General features: G+C 43.2%; 1 protein-coding gene across 1 annotated transcript in view; it reads right to left on the bottom strand.

Moving 5' to 3' along the window:
• EFCAB6 (EF-hand calcium binding domain 6) overlaps window positions 1–19,797 on the bottom strand; it is a 227,724-nt gene that overhangs the window by 100,219 nt on the left and 107,708 nt on the right. The window contains 1 exon segment of the mRNA XM_060164691.1: window positions 17,633–17,801. Coding sequence (XP_060020674.1) covers window positions 17,633–17,801 — 169 coding nt within the window.

The raw sequence follows: 19,797 nt of genomic DNA, 5'->3' as shown, positions 1-19,797 counted from the left end.
TCTGGACTCACAGTTGAGGCTCAGACTCTACAAGCAATGGACAGCCACACACTGGGAGGTGAATCACTCCCCACTCCAATGAGCTGCCCGGCAGTCTGCAGAGGACACAGTTCAGACCGGGTTTGGGTGCTCCCCAAGCCTTTGTGGACCACATGTTTGGAACAGAGTGACACCAGGGACAGAGACTCTGAGTCAGCTATCACATAACGACCATCCAAAATTTGGTGGCCGACAACAAAACAAACATTTATTCTTGCCCTAGTGGATCTGCAGGTCAAGTGCAGTTTGGCTGATATAAGATGGCTAGATGTTTCTGATTCAGGCTGCAGGTCGGGTTTAGGCCTGTTTCACACGCATTCATTCTGGGGACCAAACTGAAAGGACAGCAGCTGCCCTGGGCAAGCTCTTCTAATAGCCCATCACTGGAGCCCAAGGCCAAGCCAGACCACACAAGCAGATTTAAGGTTGATGCTCAGGTCACATCTGCCACACTCCGTGTCCAACATCACTGGGTAAGGGAAGCATCCCCTGAGGTGGTGAACAACGGAGAGGGAGGATAATGAAGAGACAGTGATGGATGGTAGGTGCATGAGCTCTGAGGTCCTTTCCAGCTCTTTGAGTCTATGGGATTCTATAAGTTTGGTGGCAATGCTGTGACCTCTAGAAAGATACCATGACCACAATCCAACCACTCCCCCAAATCTAGAAATGTCTAATCCATAGGCTAGATCTATCCAGTCCACCTGATCTAGTTCCACCCAATCCATGGGTGATGGTGCTGAACCACATTTCCAAAAACAATCCGTCCTCCAACCATACTGCCCAACTCTGGACCTTCAAGACAGACTGATGGTTTGGTAACAAACAGGAAGTTGTAAAACAGTAGGGTTTTTCTTTTCTTTTTTGCTGCAGGCATGATGATGACAAAACAATGACAATGATGATTTGGTTTAGCGGGTTTTTTTTTTAATATATTATCCCTGTAGAACACAACAAGACTAAACTTGTGTTTAGATGACTCAGAATGACAAAATGCTGAGCCTAAATGCAACCTTCAGAAACTGTGAAATGAGAATAAAAGGCAAGGTGACCTGCCAGCCTTCAGTGTCAAGGGGAATCCCAGGGGTGACCTGCAAATCGACCAGACGTGTCTAACCTTGGAGGCAAATACCCAGAACCTAGTGCACTTTTGCACACGTGTAAAATCTTAGCATATTCCACGGGCAGATGAAACCAGTACTTCAGTAACAAATCGTGAAGATTGCAGATGAAAGCAGACAAGCCAGTCCTCCTTCAGAGGAGGCTGTTCTCAAGTCCTGGAATCACATCTGTTGTTCAAAGGGCAGGTGGAGACAAACCACGGGCCCAAAGCCAAGCATAAGGTCAAGTGCGGCAGAAGCTACCACTGAGCAGCCGGCCACCCTCTGCTCTGTGCGCGTCTTTCTCTCTCTCTTCTCCATTACAAAAGCAGATGTTTTCAATATATAAAGTTAATGCAAGTCCAATTATGACCCTAATAATGTATTTGGGGGTAATGCAATAAAGCTTATATGTGAAAATATAAATCGGCCTGAGAGTAGCCAAGAAAATTTAGAAAGGAAGAAAAATAAGGAAAGATCTGCTTTACTAAACTAAAAAAAAAAAAAATTACATTGATATAGAAAAAGATGTATAGATAAGTGCAACAAAATGGGAATTTTCAGATGTACACCCTACTATAATGAGAATTTCCCAAATGACAAAGGAAAATATAGAAGAGCCCCATCTTACACAATTAATTCCATACAGATTAAGCATTCACGTTTAAAAAATAAAGCAGTAAAAATTCTTGCAATAAAGTCTAGATTATCTGAAAAATATGACAGAGAGCTGGGTGCGGGGTGGGGGGCATGGGGTGGGTAGAAGAATGAAACTTTATTAACCAAGACTTCAAGCCTAGAATTTATTTTAAAAAAAAAAAAAAGAAAAGAGGAAGAAAGGATAGAAGATATTGGGTTGTACAAAATCTTAAAACATTTTAATGGCAAAAGATATAATAAAACAAAAAGACAAATGATAGATTGTAAAATATATCTGTAGTGCAGAAGACAAAGGGTTAATAAATCGTTAGTTAATTCAAGAGATATTGAGGGACACCGATATACCAGGCACTATTCAAGCTACCAGGAATACAAGAGCGAACAAAACAGCGAAGTTCCTGACCTCTGGTGCCAGGCCCTACTGAAAGGGTTCACATATTGGACTGAGTTGATTGTGTCTCCCCAAAAGATATGCTGAAGTCTTAACCCAGGTTCCTGGGAATGTGACCTTTCATGAAAACAAGGTCTTTGCAGATGTAATCAAGTTAAGTTGAGGTCACGCTGGATTGGGTGGGGGCACTAGATCCAATGACTGGAGTCCTATAAGAAGAGGGAAACCTGGACACAGACACAGGGAGAGGAGAACATCAGGCGAAGACACAGAGACAGAAGGGAGAGGCCAGAGATCAGAGTGGTGGCAGCTACCAAACCAAGGAACGCCGCCAAGGACTGCCAGCAGCCGCCAGAAACTGGAACAGGCAAGGAAGAGTCCTCCTGTGCAACCGTCGCAGGGAGGACTCTGCTGACACCTTGCCTTCAGGCTCCTGGCCTCCAGAACTGTGAGAGAAGAGATCTCTGCTGTTTAAACCACCCAGTTGGTGGGAATTTGTTACAAATTCCTAGGAAATTAATACACTCAGCTTAATCAGCTCATTTAATCCTTATAACAATCCTACGGTATAGCTACTAAAATGATCTCCATTTAGGGATACGGAAACCGAGGCACAGAGAGGTTTGCCCAAGGTCACATAGTTGTTAAGGAACGGAGCTGGGATTTGAACCCTGGCAGCCTGGCTCAGAGTGGGCATTTTAAACCACAGTTCTACAATGCTTCAAAATTGATGGGCTCATTCAAAAAATATTGAACGCTTGTTTTGTGCTGGGTCCTGTTTTAGAGGCTGGGGACAGGGCAGAGAATAAAAAAGACAGAGATAACTGCCCTTGTAGATGTACACCTCAGGGAGGGAGGGAGGGCTGCAGGGAAGCATGCCCCTGGGAAAGAACCAGGCTGGAGTTGATGCAAATGGAACAGTGTCAGAGAAGAGCTGTGGCAGCTGGGAGGGGAAAAGCTGAGGTCAGGTTAAGGGATACAGAGCCATATGGGGAGAAAGTCCCCGTGGTGACAATCTAGAGGATGGGGGTAAAGTGGGAGGCCCGGGCTTCTTAGGAAGACAGGGATAAATAATGATGTTTAAACCTCTTATAAGTTAACAAGAAGGCAAAGGATGTAAATAGGCAACTTGCAAAAGAACAAATTCTCATGGCAAAAAAACGAAACAAAACATACGCTCACTAGTAGTCAGGGAAATAAATGCAAATGAAATTTAAACTGAGGTATCATTTTAAAACTATCAGAGCAGCAAAAATTAAAAAGAGCTATAATGCTACATAACAGGGGTTAGAGAAAAAGATACTCTCACACACAGCTGTTAGAAATATGAAATTCTGTAGTTTTTTTTTAAAAAAGCACACAGACAACATGTGTTAACATTAAAAAATATATTATCTTAGACCAAGCACCTACTCCTGGGAATCCTTTCCATAGAGATGAAAGCATCCGTATGTAGAGATACATAAAGAACAATTGTTTAAAGAGGAAAAATAAAAGAGAAAAAGAAGTGAATGCCCATCAAAAAGGGAAGGGCTGGTGTTCAGCTTGCAGACCTTTGCTTCTACTGAGAAAAAACAGAAAAGCCAGATAAAATACAGCAAAACATCTGTTTGACATATAGATAGCTGCTGAGACAACCAGGACTCAAAGGGACACAAGTCTGAGCAAAGAGGGACCTCAGTACTCAGAGGAAAAGTAGGTCATGGACCCATTCTGGGAGCAGGGCCAGGGCTCAGGACGGGGGCTGCTGGCCCAGGCAGACAGTCACTACCAGCTGATAGAGACACAAGTGGCGCTCATGGGGCCACAAAGACCAAAATTAGAGACTTGAATGGTCAGGTTCCTGGCAAGAAGGGAAAACAGAGAACCAACGACGACACTGCCAGTTTTTCCCTGATACTTGCTGAATTCAGAAGCCATGTGGGGCAGAAGACTGAGGAATCAAGGCAGAAAGACCAGAAAAGCTGAAGAGATTTTTTTTTTTTTTGGTCACCTTTTTGGGTCCTGAGGAAACTAAGGTTAGATGGAGTTCAGGACTTCTCAGGGGTGATGGCTCAGAAAATAACCCACACTCTGAGTTAAAAACTTTGATGACTATACCCTAAAAAGGAGTTTAAAAAAAAAAAAAGGCAATTGGAGCCTTGAAAAACTGCAATCCAGCCTCAAACTGATTCATTCCCTAACTGGATTAAGGGCATCAGTCCCCAGTCTATCTGACAAGCAAAGGAAAGGGTGACCCATTATCTAGAGCCTCTCAATTTTCTTAACACAACATCTGACATTCAATGAAAATCTGTCCAGCATGCCAAGAGCCGGGACCATGTGACCCTAAATCAAGGGGAAAAACAGACAATAGAAAAAGTTCTACAGGTGATCCCAATACTGGAGTTAGCAGGAAAAGGAGTTTAAATGGCTATAAATACGTTTTTAAAAATTCAGGAATATTTTGAGACAACAGAAGTAAAGACACAGGTATGGAATATATTTTAAACCAAATGAACATCCCAGAACTGAAAAAAATACTAAAATTAAGAACTATATGAATAAAACCACAGACTGGAAAAAGCAGAACAGAGGATTAATGAACTGGAAGACAGGTCAATGGGACTGAAGCACTGAGAGAGAAATAGTGGAAAATACATAAAAGAATGAAAGAGACCCATGGGATATTGTGACCAGGAGTAACATACACAATTGGAATCCAAGAGTAACAGAGAGAGCGGGGCATAAGCAAAAGGAGAAGAGATAATGGCTGAGAATTTTTCACAAAAATTTTTGATTAAACACAACAACTTACAGATTCAAGAAGAACTGTAAACCCCAGCAGGATGCATACAAAGACAAGCACCCTTAGACACATTTCTAAAACGGATGAAATCCAAAGACAAAGGGAAAATCTCAGAAGCTTCCAGAGAACAAAAGACACACTACATTCAAACAAGCAACAATAAGACTGGTGGTTTATTTAACAGCAGAGCTGACAGAAGCCAGGAGACAATGCAGTGATATCTTTAAAATGCTGGGAGAAGATAACTGCCAACGTAAAATGCTACTCCCGGCTAAAACATCTTCACAAAGTAAGAGTGGAATTCTGCTTTCAGGTTCAACATGTAAAGAGCTTTGAAGTCATCACATCCATCCTTACAACAAGAAAAAAGCTGAACAAATGAAAAATCAATGGCTTTTCTTAGAACCATCAGAGAAATTTGAAATCTAGAGGGACAGATGTACACAGGGAATCATGGCCAACATCAGCTTACCTGGAGCAGAAACCACTGTGGCCACAAACTGGAAGGAACACTTGAGTGGTGATTCTGACAAAGTGCTGGGAGCTGAGTGAGGATTAGCTTGAGAATGAGAAACTCCTGGGGGCCCAGTCTCAGCAGTGGGCACACTTTCCTGGATTTTACCACCAGGTTCACAAGATGAACATTCTAAGGAAGATCTCCTGTGTGTCAGACAAATTACAGAAAAAGTAGAAGGAAATAAGTAGAAGAAAAGAAATAATTTTGCAAGACTGAACCAGGAAGAAATAGAAAATATAAACAGACCAATCAGGAGCACTGAAATTGAGACTGTGATTAAAAATCTTCCAACAAACAAAAGCCCAGGACCAGATGGCTTCACAGGCAAATTCTATCAAACATTTAGAGAAGAGCTAACACCTATCCTTCTCAAACTCTTCCAAAATATAGCAGAGGGAGGAACACTCCCAAACTCATTCTACGAGGCCACCATCACCCTGATAACAAAACCAGACAAAGATGTCACAAAAAAAGAAAACTATAGGCCAATATCACTGATGAACACAGATACAAAAATTCTCAACAAAATACTAGTAAACAGAATCCAACAACACATTAAAAGGATCATACACCATGATCAAGTGGGATTTATCCCAGGGATGCAAGGATTCTTCAATATACGCAAATCAATCAATGTGATACACCATATTAACAAATTGAAGAAGAAAAACCATATGATCATCTCAATAGATGCAGAAAAAGCTTTCGACAAAATTCAACACCCATTTATGATAAAAAACCCTCCAGAAAGTGGGCGTAGAGGAAAACTACCTCAACATAATAAAGGCCATATACAACAAACCCACAGCAAACATCATTCTCAATGGTGAAAAACTGAAAGCATTTCCTCTAAGATCAGGAACAAGACAAGGTTGTCCACTCTCACCACTATTATTCAACATAGTTTTGGAAGTTTTGGCCACAGCAATCAGAGAAGAAAAAGAAATAAAAGGAATCCAAATTGGAAAAGAAGTAGAACTGTCACTGTTTGCAGATTACATGATACTATACATAGAGAATCCTAAAGATGCTACCAGAAAACTACGAGAGCTAATCAATGAAGTTGGTAAAGTAGCAGGATACAAAATTAATGCACAGAAATCTCTTGCATTCCTATACAGTAATGATGAAAAATCTGAAAGAGAAATTAAGGAAACACTCCCATTTACCACTGCAACAAAAAGAATAAAATACCTAGGAATAAACCTACCTAAGGAGACAAAAGACCTGTATGCAGAAAACTATAAGACACTGATGAAAGAAATTAAAGGTGATACAAACAGATGGAGTACCATGTTGTTGGATGGGAAGAATCAACATTGTGAAAATGACTATACTGCCCAAAGCAATCTACAGATTCAATGCAATCCCTATCAAACTACCAATGGCATTTTTCACAGAACTAGAACAAAAATTTCACAATTTGTATGGAAACACAAAAGACCCCGAATAGCCAAAGCAATCTTGAGAAAGAAAAACGGAGATTGAGGAATCAGGCTCCTGGACCTCAGACTATACTACAAAGCTACAGTAATCAAGACAGTATGGTACTGGCACAAAAACAGAAATATAGCTCAATGGAACAGGATAGAAAGCCCAGAGATAAACCCATGCACATATGGTCACCTTATTTTGATAAAGGAGACAAGAATATACAGTGGAGAAAAGACAGCCTCTTCAATAAGTGGTGCTGGAACAACTGGGCAGCTACATGTAAAAGAATGAAATTAGAACACTCCCTAACACCATACACAAAAATAAGCTCAAAGTGGATTAAAGACCTAAATGTAAGGCCAGACACTTTATAAAACTCTTAGAGGAAAACATAGGCAGAACACTCTATCACATATAACACAGCAAGATCCTTTTTGACCCACCTCCTAAAGAAATGGAAATAAAAACAAAAATAAACAAATGGGACCTAATGAAACTTAAAAGCTTTTGCACATCAAAGGAAACTATAAACAAGACGAAAAGACAATCCTCAGAATGGGAGAAAATATTTGCAAATGAAGCAACCGACAAAGGATTAATCTCCAAAATTTACAAGCAGCTCATGCAGCTCAATAACAAAAAAACAAACAACCCAATCCAAAAATGGGCAGAAGACCTAAACAGACATTTCTCCAAAGAAGATATACAGATTGCCAACAAACACATGAAAGGATGCTCAACATCACTAATCATTAGAGAAATGCAAATCAAAACTACAATGAGGTATCACCTCACACCAGTCAGAAATGCCATCATCAAAAAATCTACAAACAATAAATGCTGGAGAGGGTGTGGAGAAAAGGGAACCCTCCTGCACTGTTGGTGGGAATGTAAATTGATACAGCCACTATGGAGAACATTATGGAGGTTCCTTAAAAAACTACCATACAACCCAACAATCCCACTACTGGGCATATACCCTGAGAAAACCATAATTCAAAAAGAGTCATGTAACACAATGTTCAATGCAGCACTATTTACAATAGCCAGGACATGGAAGCAACTTAAGTATCCACTGACAGATGAATGGGTAAAGAGGATGTGGCACATATATACAATGGAATATTATTCAGCCATAAAAAGAAATGAAATTCAGTTATTTGCAGTGAGGTGGATGGACCCAGAGTCTGTCATACAGAGTGAAGTAAGTCAGAAAGAGAAAAACAAATACTGTATGCTAATACATATATATGGAATCTAAAAAAAACAAGAAAAATGGTTCTGATGAACCTAGGGGCAGGACAGGAATAAAGACACAGACGTAGAGAATGGACTTGAGGACACGGGGAGTGGGAAGGGTAAGTTGGGACGAAGTGAGAGAGTGGCATGGACATATATACACTACCAAACGTAAAACAGCTAGTGGGAAGCGGCTGCATAGCACAGGGAGATCAGCTCGGTGCTTTGTGACCACCTAGAGGGGTGGGATAGGGAGGGTGGGAGGGAGATGCAAGAGGGAGGAGATATGGGGATATATGTACATGTATAGCTGATTCACTTTGTTATACAGCAGAAACTAACACACCATTGAAAAGCAATTATACTCCAATAAAGATGTTAAAAAAAAAGAAATAATAAAGATAAGAGCAGAAAACAATGAACTAAAACATGGACAAACAATATAAAATAATCAATGAAACCACAGCTTATCTGATAAACAGAGCAATAAAAGTGATGTCTCTAGTTAGACTATTCAAGGAGCAAAGAGAAAAGATTAAAAATCACCAATATCAGGAGTGAAAACAAATACATTATTGAGGATCATATAGACATTTGAAGGAAAATGAGGCATGAGTCCATACTGATATAAAGAAATAATTGAATAAATTCATAAATGGGAGAGAAGAGACAAGTCTCCCTTGCAGAAGAATTCCAAATAATTTATGTAGATATCCTGCCCTTAAAGAGGTGGAGCATAATAATTCCCCACCCCTTAACTGTGGGCTGTACATAGTGACTTTTTTTCCCAAAGAGTGCAGTATGGAAAAAGAGAAAGAGGAAAAAAAAAATTAAGTTTATAGAGGAGAAGCCTGACAAACACACCTCAGCCAGGTGATCGAGGTCAACATCAACAGTATAAGTCATGTTGACAGCCTCTGCCTGATGTGATGTGATGAGAAGGGAACTTTATCTCTGTGGTCTTCCTCCCCAAAGCATTGCTCCAGTCTAATCATGAGAAAAATATCAGACAAATCCCGATAGAGGTACATTCTACAAAATATCTGAGCAGTACTCCTCAAAACTGTCAAGGTCGCCAAAAGCAAGGAAAGTCTGAGAAATTGTCACAGCCAGGAGGAGCCTACGGAGACATGATGATGAAATGTAATGTGGGATCCTGAATGGAATCCTGGACAGAAAAACAATGTGACGTTAAAACTAAGGAAATCTGAATAAACTATGGAAACCCAGAGAGTTAGTTGCCAGGACATTTGCCTTAAAAGAAGGACAAAGGGTGAGTCTTCAGGCAGAGTAAAAATTAGTCCAGGTGCAAATACACAAAAATGTAAGATAGAAAGAATGACAACAAGGGTAAATATGTAGATACATATGGCATCTTATTTACCATAAAAAAACAGTCTTGTGGGATTTAGCATAGATGTAGAATTTAAATGCATGACAAAAATAATGTAAAAGATAGAAAGGGATAAATGAAATTAAGGTATTTTTATATCTAGCATTGCTAGAGAAGTGGTAAACATAATTTCTATTTAACTACATACAGTATGACAAGGATGCATGTTGCAATCTCCAGGGCAGCCGCTAAAGACTGACGGAGGAATGTATTCACCAATAAGCTGATAGAGGGGGAAAAGAGAATGGTAGGAATAGTTAAATAATCTAAAAGAAGGCAAGAAAGGACAGAAAAGAAAGGTCATGAGACAGCTGAGTAAAAAAGAATTAAGATGATAGAATTAAGATGATAAAATCAACTATATCAGTAATTAAATATAAAATGGACTGAATACTCCAAGTAGAAGACTAAGACTGTCACACTTTATCTTTTAAAATATCAGCTATATCCTGTCCACATGAGACTTACTTTAAATGTAAGTACCCAGAAAGTCTGAAGTAAAAAGATAGAAATAGATATACTATGCTAACGCAAATCAAAAGAAGGTTGAAGTAACTATATTATTATCAGACAAAAGTAGACTTGAAGGGAAGAAGCATTACTCTGTATCAAGAAGGCATGTCATATGAAAAGGAGACAATTCACAGGAAGTTTCAGCATTTCTAAGTCTATGTGTACCCGATAATTTAGCTTCAACGTGAATAAGGCAACAATCCACAGAATTAAAAAGAATCTCACTAGACAAATCCACAGATGATAGACTTCAACACACTTCTCTCAACAGCTAATGGGATGAGCAGGCAAAACTGTGATAAGAATATAGAAGTTCTGAAAAACACAATGAATACAATCAACCTCATATACATACTTAGAAAACTAAAGGTCCATGATGGAGTACACATTCTTTTCAAGTGCTTCCGGAACATTTACCAAAATTGTCTCTATGTTGGGTCATAATCCAAGCCTCAATATATTTTGAAGGATCAGTTGAAGTCATTTAGACTTCACAATGGAATCAACTTCAAAATCAATAATAAAAGGTAAACTAGAAAATCCCAACTGTGTAGAAATTAAACAGTAAGCCATTGGAAAAAAGAAGAAATCACAAGGGAAATTATAAAATATTTTGAACTGAATGACAGTGAAAATATGATAAACTGAAACTTGTATGATGTGGCTAAGCCTGCACCTAAAGGGCAATGGATAGCCATCAATTCATACATTAGAGAACTAAAGGCTGAAAAGCAATGATCTAACATTGTATCTCAAGAAATTAGAAAAAGAAAAGCAAATTAAATCCCAGTCAGGTAGAAGGAGGAAAACAATGGAGGTAACAGCAGAAATAAAGAAATATAAAACAAATACACAAGAGAAAAATAACAATAAAAGTAAAGTTGTTACTTTGAAAAGACAAAAATGACAGACCTCAACTTCTGCTTTTGGATAGGATGCAGTAATTCACAGCAAGCAAATATTCCCAATGAAAACAACGAGAAAAGCTCAATCAATTAAAAATAATAAAAAGGCATCAGAAAGCCATGAGAGACATGAGGTTTAAAGAGACCAAAATTCCAAGGTGGGAAGGACCGACCCTTCAGAGGCAAACCGAGGCTATGCAACTGCATTTTCCCTGGGAACAGCTGATGATTCTGGGAGTGGACTTTGGACTGAGAAATAGGCTTGGGCCCGGCAGAGGGCCACTCCAGCAGAGCTAGTTATGTGGTGCTGGAGTGGCAAACTTGGAGATGTGAGGGGACAGGCTTAAAGCATGACTGGTTTCCCCTTCTGGACATGTGCTGACCTCTGGAACTGCTCAGGGCTGGAGTCTAAGGACCTAAACTGAAAACTTTCAAAAGCAAGATGCAAGTCCCCACACAGTGGTACTTAGGAGACAAAGGCACACCTGAGAGGAAGGCCATGAGAACACAAAGGCAAAAACGAAGCCCTAGAGGTATGGTCAACTGACATTGAGGGTCTGCAACTGCCCCTGCCCTGGAGGAACTGGCCAGCTTGGGTGCAGCCAGAGGCCGAGAGAGTCCAGTTTTAGCCTCTGGCCGAGAGTTGTTGCCGGAAGATGCAGAAATAAATATAGACTTTTGATGGCTGTGTGGAGCTTGGACCAACAAAAATGAAGACGTGAGGGACCTCGAACACACAACTGGTCACCTCCTTAAGACATCTGCAAGATTAGGACGCTGTAAGGAACAGCTGTGAGATGCTCAAGGGTGTCTGTGGGGCTTGGTTTACATCGGGGTCCCTGTCCCTAGGTGAGTAAGACTGCGTGGGATTAGGAACTGATGGTAGAGGGTGGGGAAGGTGCCAGTTCCCCAGATGTGTGAGTTTGACCAGCACCCAGAGGGCATAAGGTGGTCTGCTGGAGGGAGGAAGGAAAGCTCACCTCCTACGAGGCAAGGTGAGATGCCCTTGCCTTCAAGCAGGTGCAGAAGCAAGGGGCTGAGGCTGCTAAGGGCCTGGGATGCTGGGCTGGGCCACTACAGACTCCTGCTTCCCTTACCCATGTCTCAGGGGCTCTGTTTGTGTTAGCTGATGAGCTCTGCAGCCCGTGTCTGTCTCCAGAGGCCTCTGCTGGGATGCCAGAAATAGGACTAAGAATAACAGTGAGCTAAACAATGTTCAGTGTATTTACTGAGTATGAAGAATAACAGTTTCCCATTAGGAACAGCCAATTACAGGGAACTGGAATTGTAAAGCTGCCCTCAAATTCCTGATGAATGGAACAGTTTAGTTAGTCTAATTACACAATTAGGCTAATCTTGACTTATGTGTCCTTGGGTGTTTAGTCATTTTATGTTTCCCGTGGGTCACTAGTCCCAAGCAATGAAACTCCTGCTTTATCCATGTTCCCCATGTGGCTTAGTCCTATTCCAAGTATGCAACAGGCACCCTCAAAATGTTTACTGAGGGGAAGGATAGCAGAGACTGTTGTACTTGCCTGCCTAATACATATTCTCTCCTTCTCCCATGGGGACAGAACCTTGCTTTTTCTGTAGTGTGCCCAGCCAAAAAATTATATATATATATATTTGTATTTATACTATTTCCCATTCTTCTCTATAGATCAGTATGGCCATATAACACAGTCCTGGTCAATAAAATACAGGTGGAAGCTTACAATACATTACAATAAAATGTAAGTGGGAGGAGCTTCCAAGAAAGCCCATTAAAAAGGAAAGACTTCTATGGCTCAAGCCTTTTGCCCTTCCCTTTTCCCTTTCTTTATGCCTGAAACATGTGTGTGATGGCTGGTGTTCCAGCAGCTATCTTGCATACTTGAGGATAAGACCGGAAGAGTAAAAAGCTAGAAGCAACCTGGGTCTCTGAAGACACTGTAGAGCTGCTGCACTGGCCCAATACCAACAACCTCTGGACTCGTTGTTATAGGAAAAAAAACAGCTACTTTTTCAATTTAAGCCACTGTTTTGGGGGTTTGCTGCTAATTCGTCAAATGAAGGACAGGGAAAGGGGAAGAGAATGTATCTACAGAAGGAATATAAAGATTCTAGATTACCTTAAAACTCAAAAACAGTTTTCTTGCCACATTACCAGTTCTTGACTCATTATTTAAATAAATTGACACATTTAAAAATGCGTGATAGTCACAGGCTTTGCAGTGCAGTGGTCAGAGCAGTGAACTGGGAGAGGGGGATTTCCTGGGAGAAAGAATATGTGTTACAGGGTTGTTGTGAATGCTGGTTTAATGTATGATGCAAAGTACGCAGGCCAGGTCTAGTACAGTTCCAGAAATTCCTTTCCCCTCCACCAGTGGGAATTGTACACTTAACCATGAAAAGCACATTGAGTTCATGAAAACCCCAACTGAGTTCATGAAAACCCCACTCCTCTGTCAGGGCTGTCAACTCAGTGTGGTGTCCCTGGTTACCCCACACTAACCAGAAACTCTGAGATCTCTTACACTCAAGAGAGAAAAAGGGGAAAGATCAATTATTAGTTAACAAATTGAATTTGTATAGCAGACAAAAACTTCCTGACCATGGGGGTGAAAACCAGTAACAGGGTCTCAGCAACGGCAATGCAGGGACTTGTGGACTCACTGGCCTGGAAGCCCGTGCCGGGCTCTGGATTCTATTCTTACGGCTCTCCCTCATACAGCCTGTGTAGCCAATCACTTCCCGCCCCCGCCACAGGGAAGGCGATGGCTGGTGAGAATAAATAATTAGCACTTCTCATTTAGAGTGCAAGGTATGCAGGCCAACGGCCAAGCGGTGCCTATGTTCAAACGATGAACAAGTGCATGGACACAGAATTGGGCGAGCCATTGGGCGAGGGTACATGGGACTTAGATCTTCACTCCCAATTCCCCGGGCATGAAACCCTGCAGCCACTGCAGTACTAACTGGTGAGATAGAGATTTGGGAGAACAGAAGGGCAAGAACGTTGCCTCTCCACAACCGAAATGGTAGGAAGAAGTGAAGGGGCATTGTTATTGAAAGCAAAGTCCTTCCCACCAAACTCTGAGGCTAGATCCAACCTCAAAGCTGCCATCAATTATACCCAGCTAGCCTGTATTACACCCACCAAGCCGGTGTCACACCTAGCAAGGGTCTGAGGCTGATACAGACCAGCGTGGATTCAAATCCAAGTGCCTGAATGGCTTACCAGCTGAACAACGCTGAGCCACGATCTTAACTCCTAAGCTTTGGTCTCCTCATCTGTGAAATGAGCGTAGTGTGATCTATACCTCACGGGGCTCCTACGAGGATTATAAATGAAGTATGTGAAGCAACTTCCCCAGTGCCTGCACGTTGGTGGGTCAGCGAATGCTGCGTGTAGTGAGGGCCAGCACCATGAGCGTCACTGTTCCCACGATGGTTGGCGTTATCATGGTTGGCGTTACCAAGGTTGGCGTTACCATGGTTGGCGTTATCGTGGTTGGCGTTATCATGGTTGGCGTTGCCATCGTGGTTATTATTACTGCTGTTATTACCATTGCGGAACTATCGTCATCATTTATACCTAAAGCTCTCTAAAGGAGGCGGCTTCAAAGGTTTCCTTTTGCCACTGAAGTTGGAAACCTTTAACCTCTGGATGCCCTGCTTTATGTCTAATCTAAATTCTTGTTTCCTTCTACAGTAGAAGTCCATGATTTTTCCAGCTCTGACTTCACCAGTAGTGGAATCACTCTGATCTATAAATAATTTATTTAACAATGAAAACATTTATACAATGCTTTGAGGTTATCAGCTTATAGAGTTGAAATCTGGGTCCCTAGTAGTCTGTTTATAATCACCCCACGGTTATTGATCTTCAAGTTAAATGGTTGGTCACGACAGGATGTTTCCAAAGGTTAAACCTAACAAGTCACTAGAAGGGAAACCAGTAGACTAGTTGCCTGACTGTGTTCCCAGGGAACTGACTGTTAGTCTCTTGAAATGACGACAAGCCTCTTCCCCTGCATATGGGTCCTCTAGTGGCTTCTGTTTCCTTTCCCCACCAATGGCACATCTCGGGGAAGCCAGGAAACAGGGAGGCTCCACCGTGAAGCAAGGGCAGAACGACCATTCCTGTGGCTGCCCCTCAGGTCGGCTGGAATGCAGACAGCCAGGGGGCAGAGAAGGGAGCTAGGGTGGGTTTGCCACAGAGAGGTACGGGAACCGGCTTCATGTTCAGGGATTCCAACGGGCTTCTGAAACACCTTCGGTTGCCACCTGAGTCCATTCAGGGCCCGCTGGGGATTCTAGTTACTCAAGTTCATCAAGTTCATCCGTTCATTCAGCAAACGCCTGCCGGGCCCTACTCTGTGCCAGACACTTGGGATGCATCACTGTCCAGAAGAGGTAACGATGTCTCCCTTCGGAGCATACGTCTTCATGGAGGAGGACAAGCGAACAAGCAAAATAAAGAAATGAACTAAAGAACGGTAAGTACATGTGGGTGGCAGTTGGTGACAGCGCCGTGAAAAGAGAAATAGGGTAAAGGAGGTCACGGGGGTGGAGGTCAGGCCGTGCTCCCCACGGGGACGGCCGGCTCGGACCAAGGCTGGCAGGCGGTGAGGGGAGAGCAGGAGGCCGGTGTGGCTGAAGCGTACGGACAAGCAGGGCGGTGAGAGCTGGGGTCAGAGAGGCGATGGGTGGCTGGGTCGTGGGCCTTCTAGGACTCTGGTTTTTATACGAGTGATGGGGGGAGCCATTGGAGGGTCCCGAGCAGGCGTGGCCCGCTCTCACTGACTTGTTGGAGGGTCCCCCGGGCGGCTGAGCTGCGACTAAGCTGTAGCGAGCAAGGCAGGAGCAGGGGAGGGCGGGGGGGGGGGCGCTGTAACAGCCCAGGAGAGGGCGGCTGGCTGGGAGCGGGGCTGGCGAGCAGGTGCTGTATCCTGGGGCGAGTTCAAGGGGCCGAGAGGCGCGGGTGATGCGCTGGACGTGGGTGTGAGAGAAAGAGGACAGTCAGGGAGGACTCCGAGACTCCAGGCCTGAACCACTGGCGAAGAGGCTGCCCCAGGCTGAGAACGGAGCGGCTGCTGGCCGAACTTTCGGGAGAGTGCTCTGGGGCAGGAACTAGCCACGTGAACGAGGGAGCCCCTGGCTCATCGACGGCCGACGAAGCCTAAGGTGGAAACCGCTCGGCTCAGCTGACGGACGTAAAGGTGCTCTCAGGTGAGCAGGTGAGAAGCTGGCCTCAGAGTCGCGGGTGTCAGTCCCAGCTTTGCTGCCACCTACGGCCCTTCTCGAAGGCAGCCGCTTTCCCCCTCTGGAAAGTCAGAGGCAGACGGGTTGATGCCTGATTTCCTGTGAACCTGTGAACTGACTCTGTGAATCAAGACCGCTGAGCGCCGTGGTCATTCGAGACTGTTGTGAGTCGGGGCCAGGACCGCTGCCAGGTGGCTCGGGGCTTGAGTCTAGGACCAGGCGCCCTGGGAGAGTTCCATGATTCCCATCCATTTAGCACCCTAACCCCACTGAAGTTGCCCCCATCGGAGTTAGCAGTGACTAATTATCAGCCCTGGTCCCCCAAACCGAAATCTAGGAACCATCCTTGAGTCTTTCCTCTCCCTTACCCATTACCCCCCTTTCTCCTCACCATGCCCCGTATGCTCGCAAACATCAGATCCTCCACTTGGTGTATTTTGTGTGGGGAAGGGGAGGTCTGGACTGTTTCGACAGCCATCTAATCCCATCCCTGTGCCTCCAGCCGGCTCCCTCATCCATCCATCCTCCACGCGGCCGCCGTCAGGAGGCTTGGAAATGAGATAGGAAAGAGGCTAATACAGAGCCTGGCATGGGGGCAGGCGCTAGATAATTGCAGCTACTAATATAATTCTTCTCTTCTTGGAAATACATTTCACTGCCTTCTTCTAAATTTGTCCACACGGACACTGCTACCTATTAGCTGCAATGCTCCTCTTAAAAATAGCTGAAGATGATTAGCTAGAGGGACCGTAATAGGAATTTTAAGCAATCATTTAAATTAGTTCCTGAGAAGTCTATGCAGAACCCTTCAAACGGAGTCCTTTCTGGCAGAACCTCGCCAGTTCCCACAAGCACATGCAAATCAGCACTCTGAGCCTCGCATTTTCCCTGCCAGGATTTTTCCCCACTTTCTGCAGGAACAAACCACAGCTCTGTTATCACAGCATGGCGGGGACCCCTTGCTGGCAGGGATGGGGGCCCGAGCAGCTTTGCTCCCGCCTGCATGCTGCCCCACCACACGCAGGGAGACAGGTACTCAGCGGATGGCCAAAGAATGCAACAATGAACGCTGCGCTTGGAAAGTTTAACTATCAAAAGCCGGCCACATCCACAACAAAAGCATGCTCTGAGAAAGTTGCCAAAGACATTTTTGGCCAGAAGAATCCTTTTCAATTGTTGAAAGATGCCTAGAAATGAATCTGCTTTGCCCTGGAATAAAGCCTTAATGAAGATATATACACATGATGAATATATACATGATGATGTATATATACACATGATGAAGATATATACACATGATGAAAACACTTAATGTCTATCTTTTAAAGCATGTTCGTATAAGAAAACGGCTGAACTTCTTCAGGAAAGGAGGAAACATAGAAACACAAAGAAACCCATTCTCCTACCTTCTTGAAGTCATGCACATTCATCTTGCCATCAGGCTCCTTGCTGAAGTCCAGAAATCGTTTTCTGAATGCTGGGTACGGCTGCCGTATACAGTTTTTGAGTTTTTCAATAAGCACATCCTTCGTCATATTCTCGGTCACAGCACTTTTACTCTCAGTGGGCTTGGCTCTAAAATCACAAGCAGGCACACAGATGCAGCAACACACTTCCTGTAGACCTCACCCATGTACGCTTCAACCCAGGACAACAAGGGGGTTTACCATCCCCTTTTCACAAAGGAGGAAAGAGATGCTGAGGTCGATGGAGTGACCTGGGGACTTCTTACACACCCATGGCTTGCACGTTCAGAGACAGGCCAGCAGCACTGTGTCAGGTAAAGCTCTGCCTGAGATGCCAGCACGTGGCAGCAGGCCAGGGTGGGGAGCTTCAGAGAAGGGGCTGCTGTCATCCTTGTGCTAAGATTTTCAGCTGTGCTTTGAGCTGGCTGAATGTGGTGTGTGACTAGGAAGACATGGCCGAAAAAAGATATTTTTGTGAACTGGGAAAATGAAAAGTCAGAGCCTATTATAGGCCTTACATTAAATAGGCTGTTTTGTGGTAACTAGATCAAAGAGGCCATCAAACAGCCGTGGGAAGGAAGGGACGTCCACAGTTAAACCAAGCTGATTCACAAAATCAACTTAATTTATAAAAGACAGATCTTACGTGATGTGCTCTGGGTCTGAGCATGAGAATGTACGTGTCATCGAAGGATAATTATTCTTCAGCTCTCCAGAAGTCTCCTGGACCCCGTTTTGACAACCATGAGATAGTCCTGGAGAACAGAGTTCTACTCCTTTCCTGCTGCTTCTGTCGGCTTTAGGAGCTCTCCAGGAATGCCCACATTTTATGAAATGCTTAATTGCTATTACTTCTTTCACTGGTTTTTAGGAGGCAGACATATCTCATCAGAGAATATTTAACCTTTCTCTTAAAATACCATCTTTCTGCCCATTCATAAAGCAGGTACTACTGAAGTGCCCAGATATTCAAATTTCATTAGCATAGCATTAAAATATTCCCATTGCTCTACACTTAAGAATTTTTTAAAGGGGATATGACAGCGTGAAGCTGGCTGAATAGTTCTACATTGTACCTCTCCTTATGGATTTTTTATAAGCTATGAACAAGCAAGTTAAAATAATATCTTTTCATTAGATGAAACCTATATTTTTCAAAATGAAGAAGAGCTCGAATATTCATCAGTCTGACTTTTAATAGATTTACTAAGTATGTTTTTTGTTGCAATTCAGTTTGGCAATCATTTAAATAATTCTATCATTCATGTTAGAAAATGTTAACCAGTTTAACGAGTATATTTTGCAATAAATATTTAACAGTGGTAAGGAATCTAAGTTTCTGGAGAAGAATAAGTGTGAACGCAGGTACGTAATAGTTGAGAGGCAGGCGGGTTCTCTGGGAGTTGAAAGTCCTGGGTCCTTCCCGCAGGATGAGCACCATGCTTGTGAATAACCCGAGGTAAGTCCCCAAATCTCTTAGGTCTCAGTGCTTTCAATTCTAGAATTAATAGGTCAATGCAGTAATTCCTAAGATCTCTGCTGCTTGCTCTAAAACTCCCTGACTTTAATCACTGTTTTTACAGTTTGCCATCTTTCTTATTTAGATCATAAAATATTTAAATACTCAGTCAACAAATATTCATTAACTATCTACACTGCAATAGGCACAGTGGGGTTTTGTTTGTTTGTTTTGTTTTTTTTTGTGGTACACGGGCCTCTCACTGCTGTGGCCTCTCCCGTTGCGGAGCACAGGCTCCGGACGCGCAGGCTCAGCGGCCATGGCTCATGGGCCCAGCCGCTCCGCGGCATGTGTGATCTTCCCGGACCGGGACACGAACCCGCGTCCCCTGCATCGGCAGGCGGACTCCCAACCACTGCGCCACCAGGGAAGCCTGGCACAGTGGTTTTAATGAACGCTTTCATTTTGCTTTATTTTACGTCTCAGAAAGATCTGGCTGCTGCCGCTCCCCTTTTTGAAGATGTTCATTTAACAGCTGATCCTTTGGAACAGGAACTGGAGAGACAGTGGGTGGGCCATTAATTCCTAGGCATGCCAAAAGTTTCTTGTAAAGGATTCTTTCTGAAGCAATATCCTGAAACTTATT

The sequence above is a fragment of the Lagenorhynchus albirostris genome, chromosome 11 (assembly GCF_949774975.1).
Source record: "Lagenorhynchus albirostris chromosome 11, mLagAlb1.1, whole genome shotgun sequence".
Classification (NCBI taxonomy): domain Eukaryota; kingdom Metazoa; phylum Chordata; class Mammalia; order Artiodactyla; family Delphinidae; genus Lagenorhynchus; species Lagenorhynchus albirostris.
The sequence above is the reverse complement of the archived record's forward strand: the minus strand, read 5'-3'. Positions and strand labels throughout refer to the sequence as shown.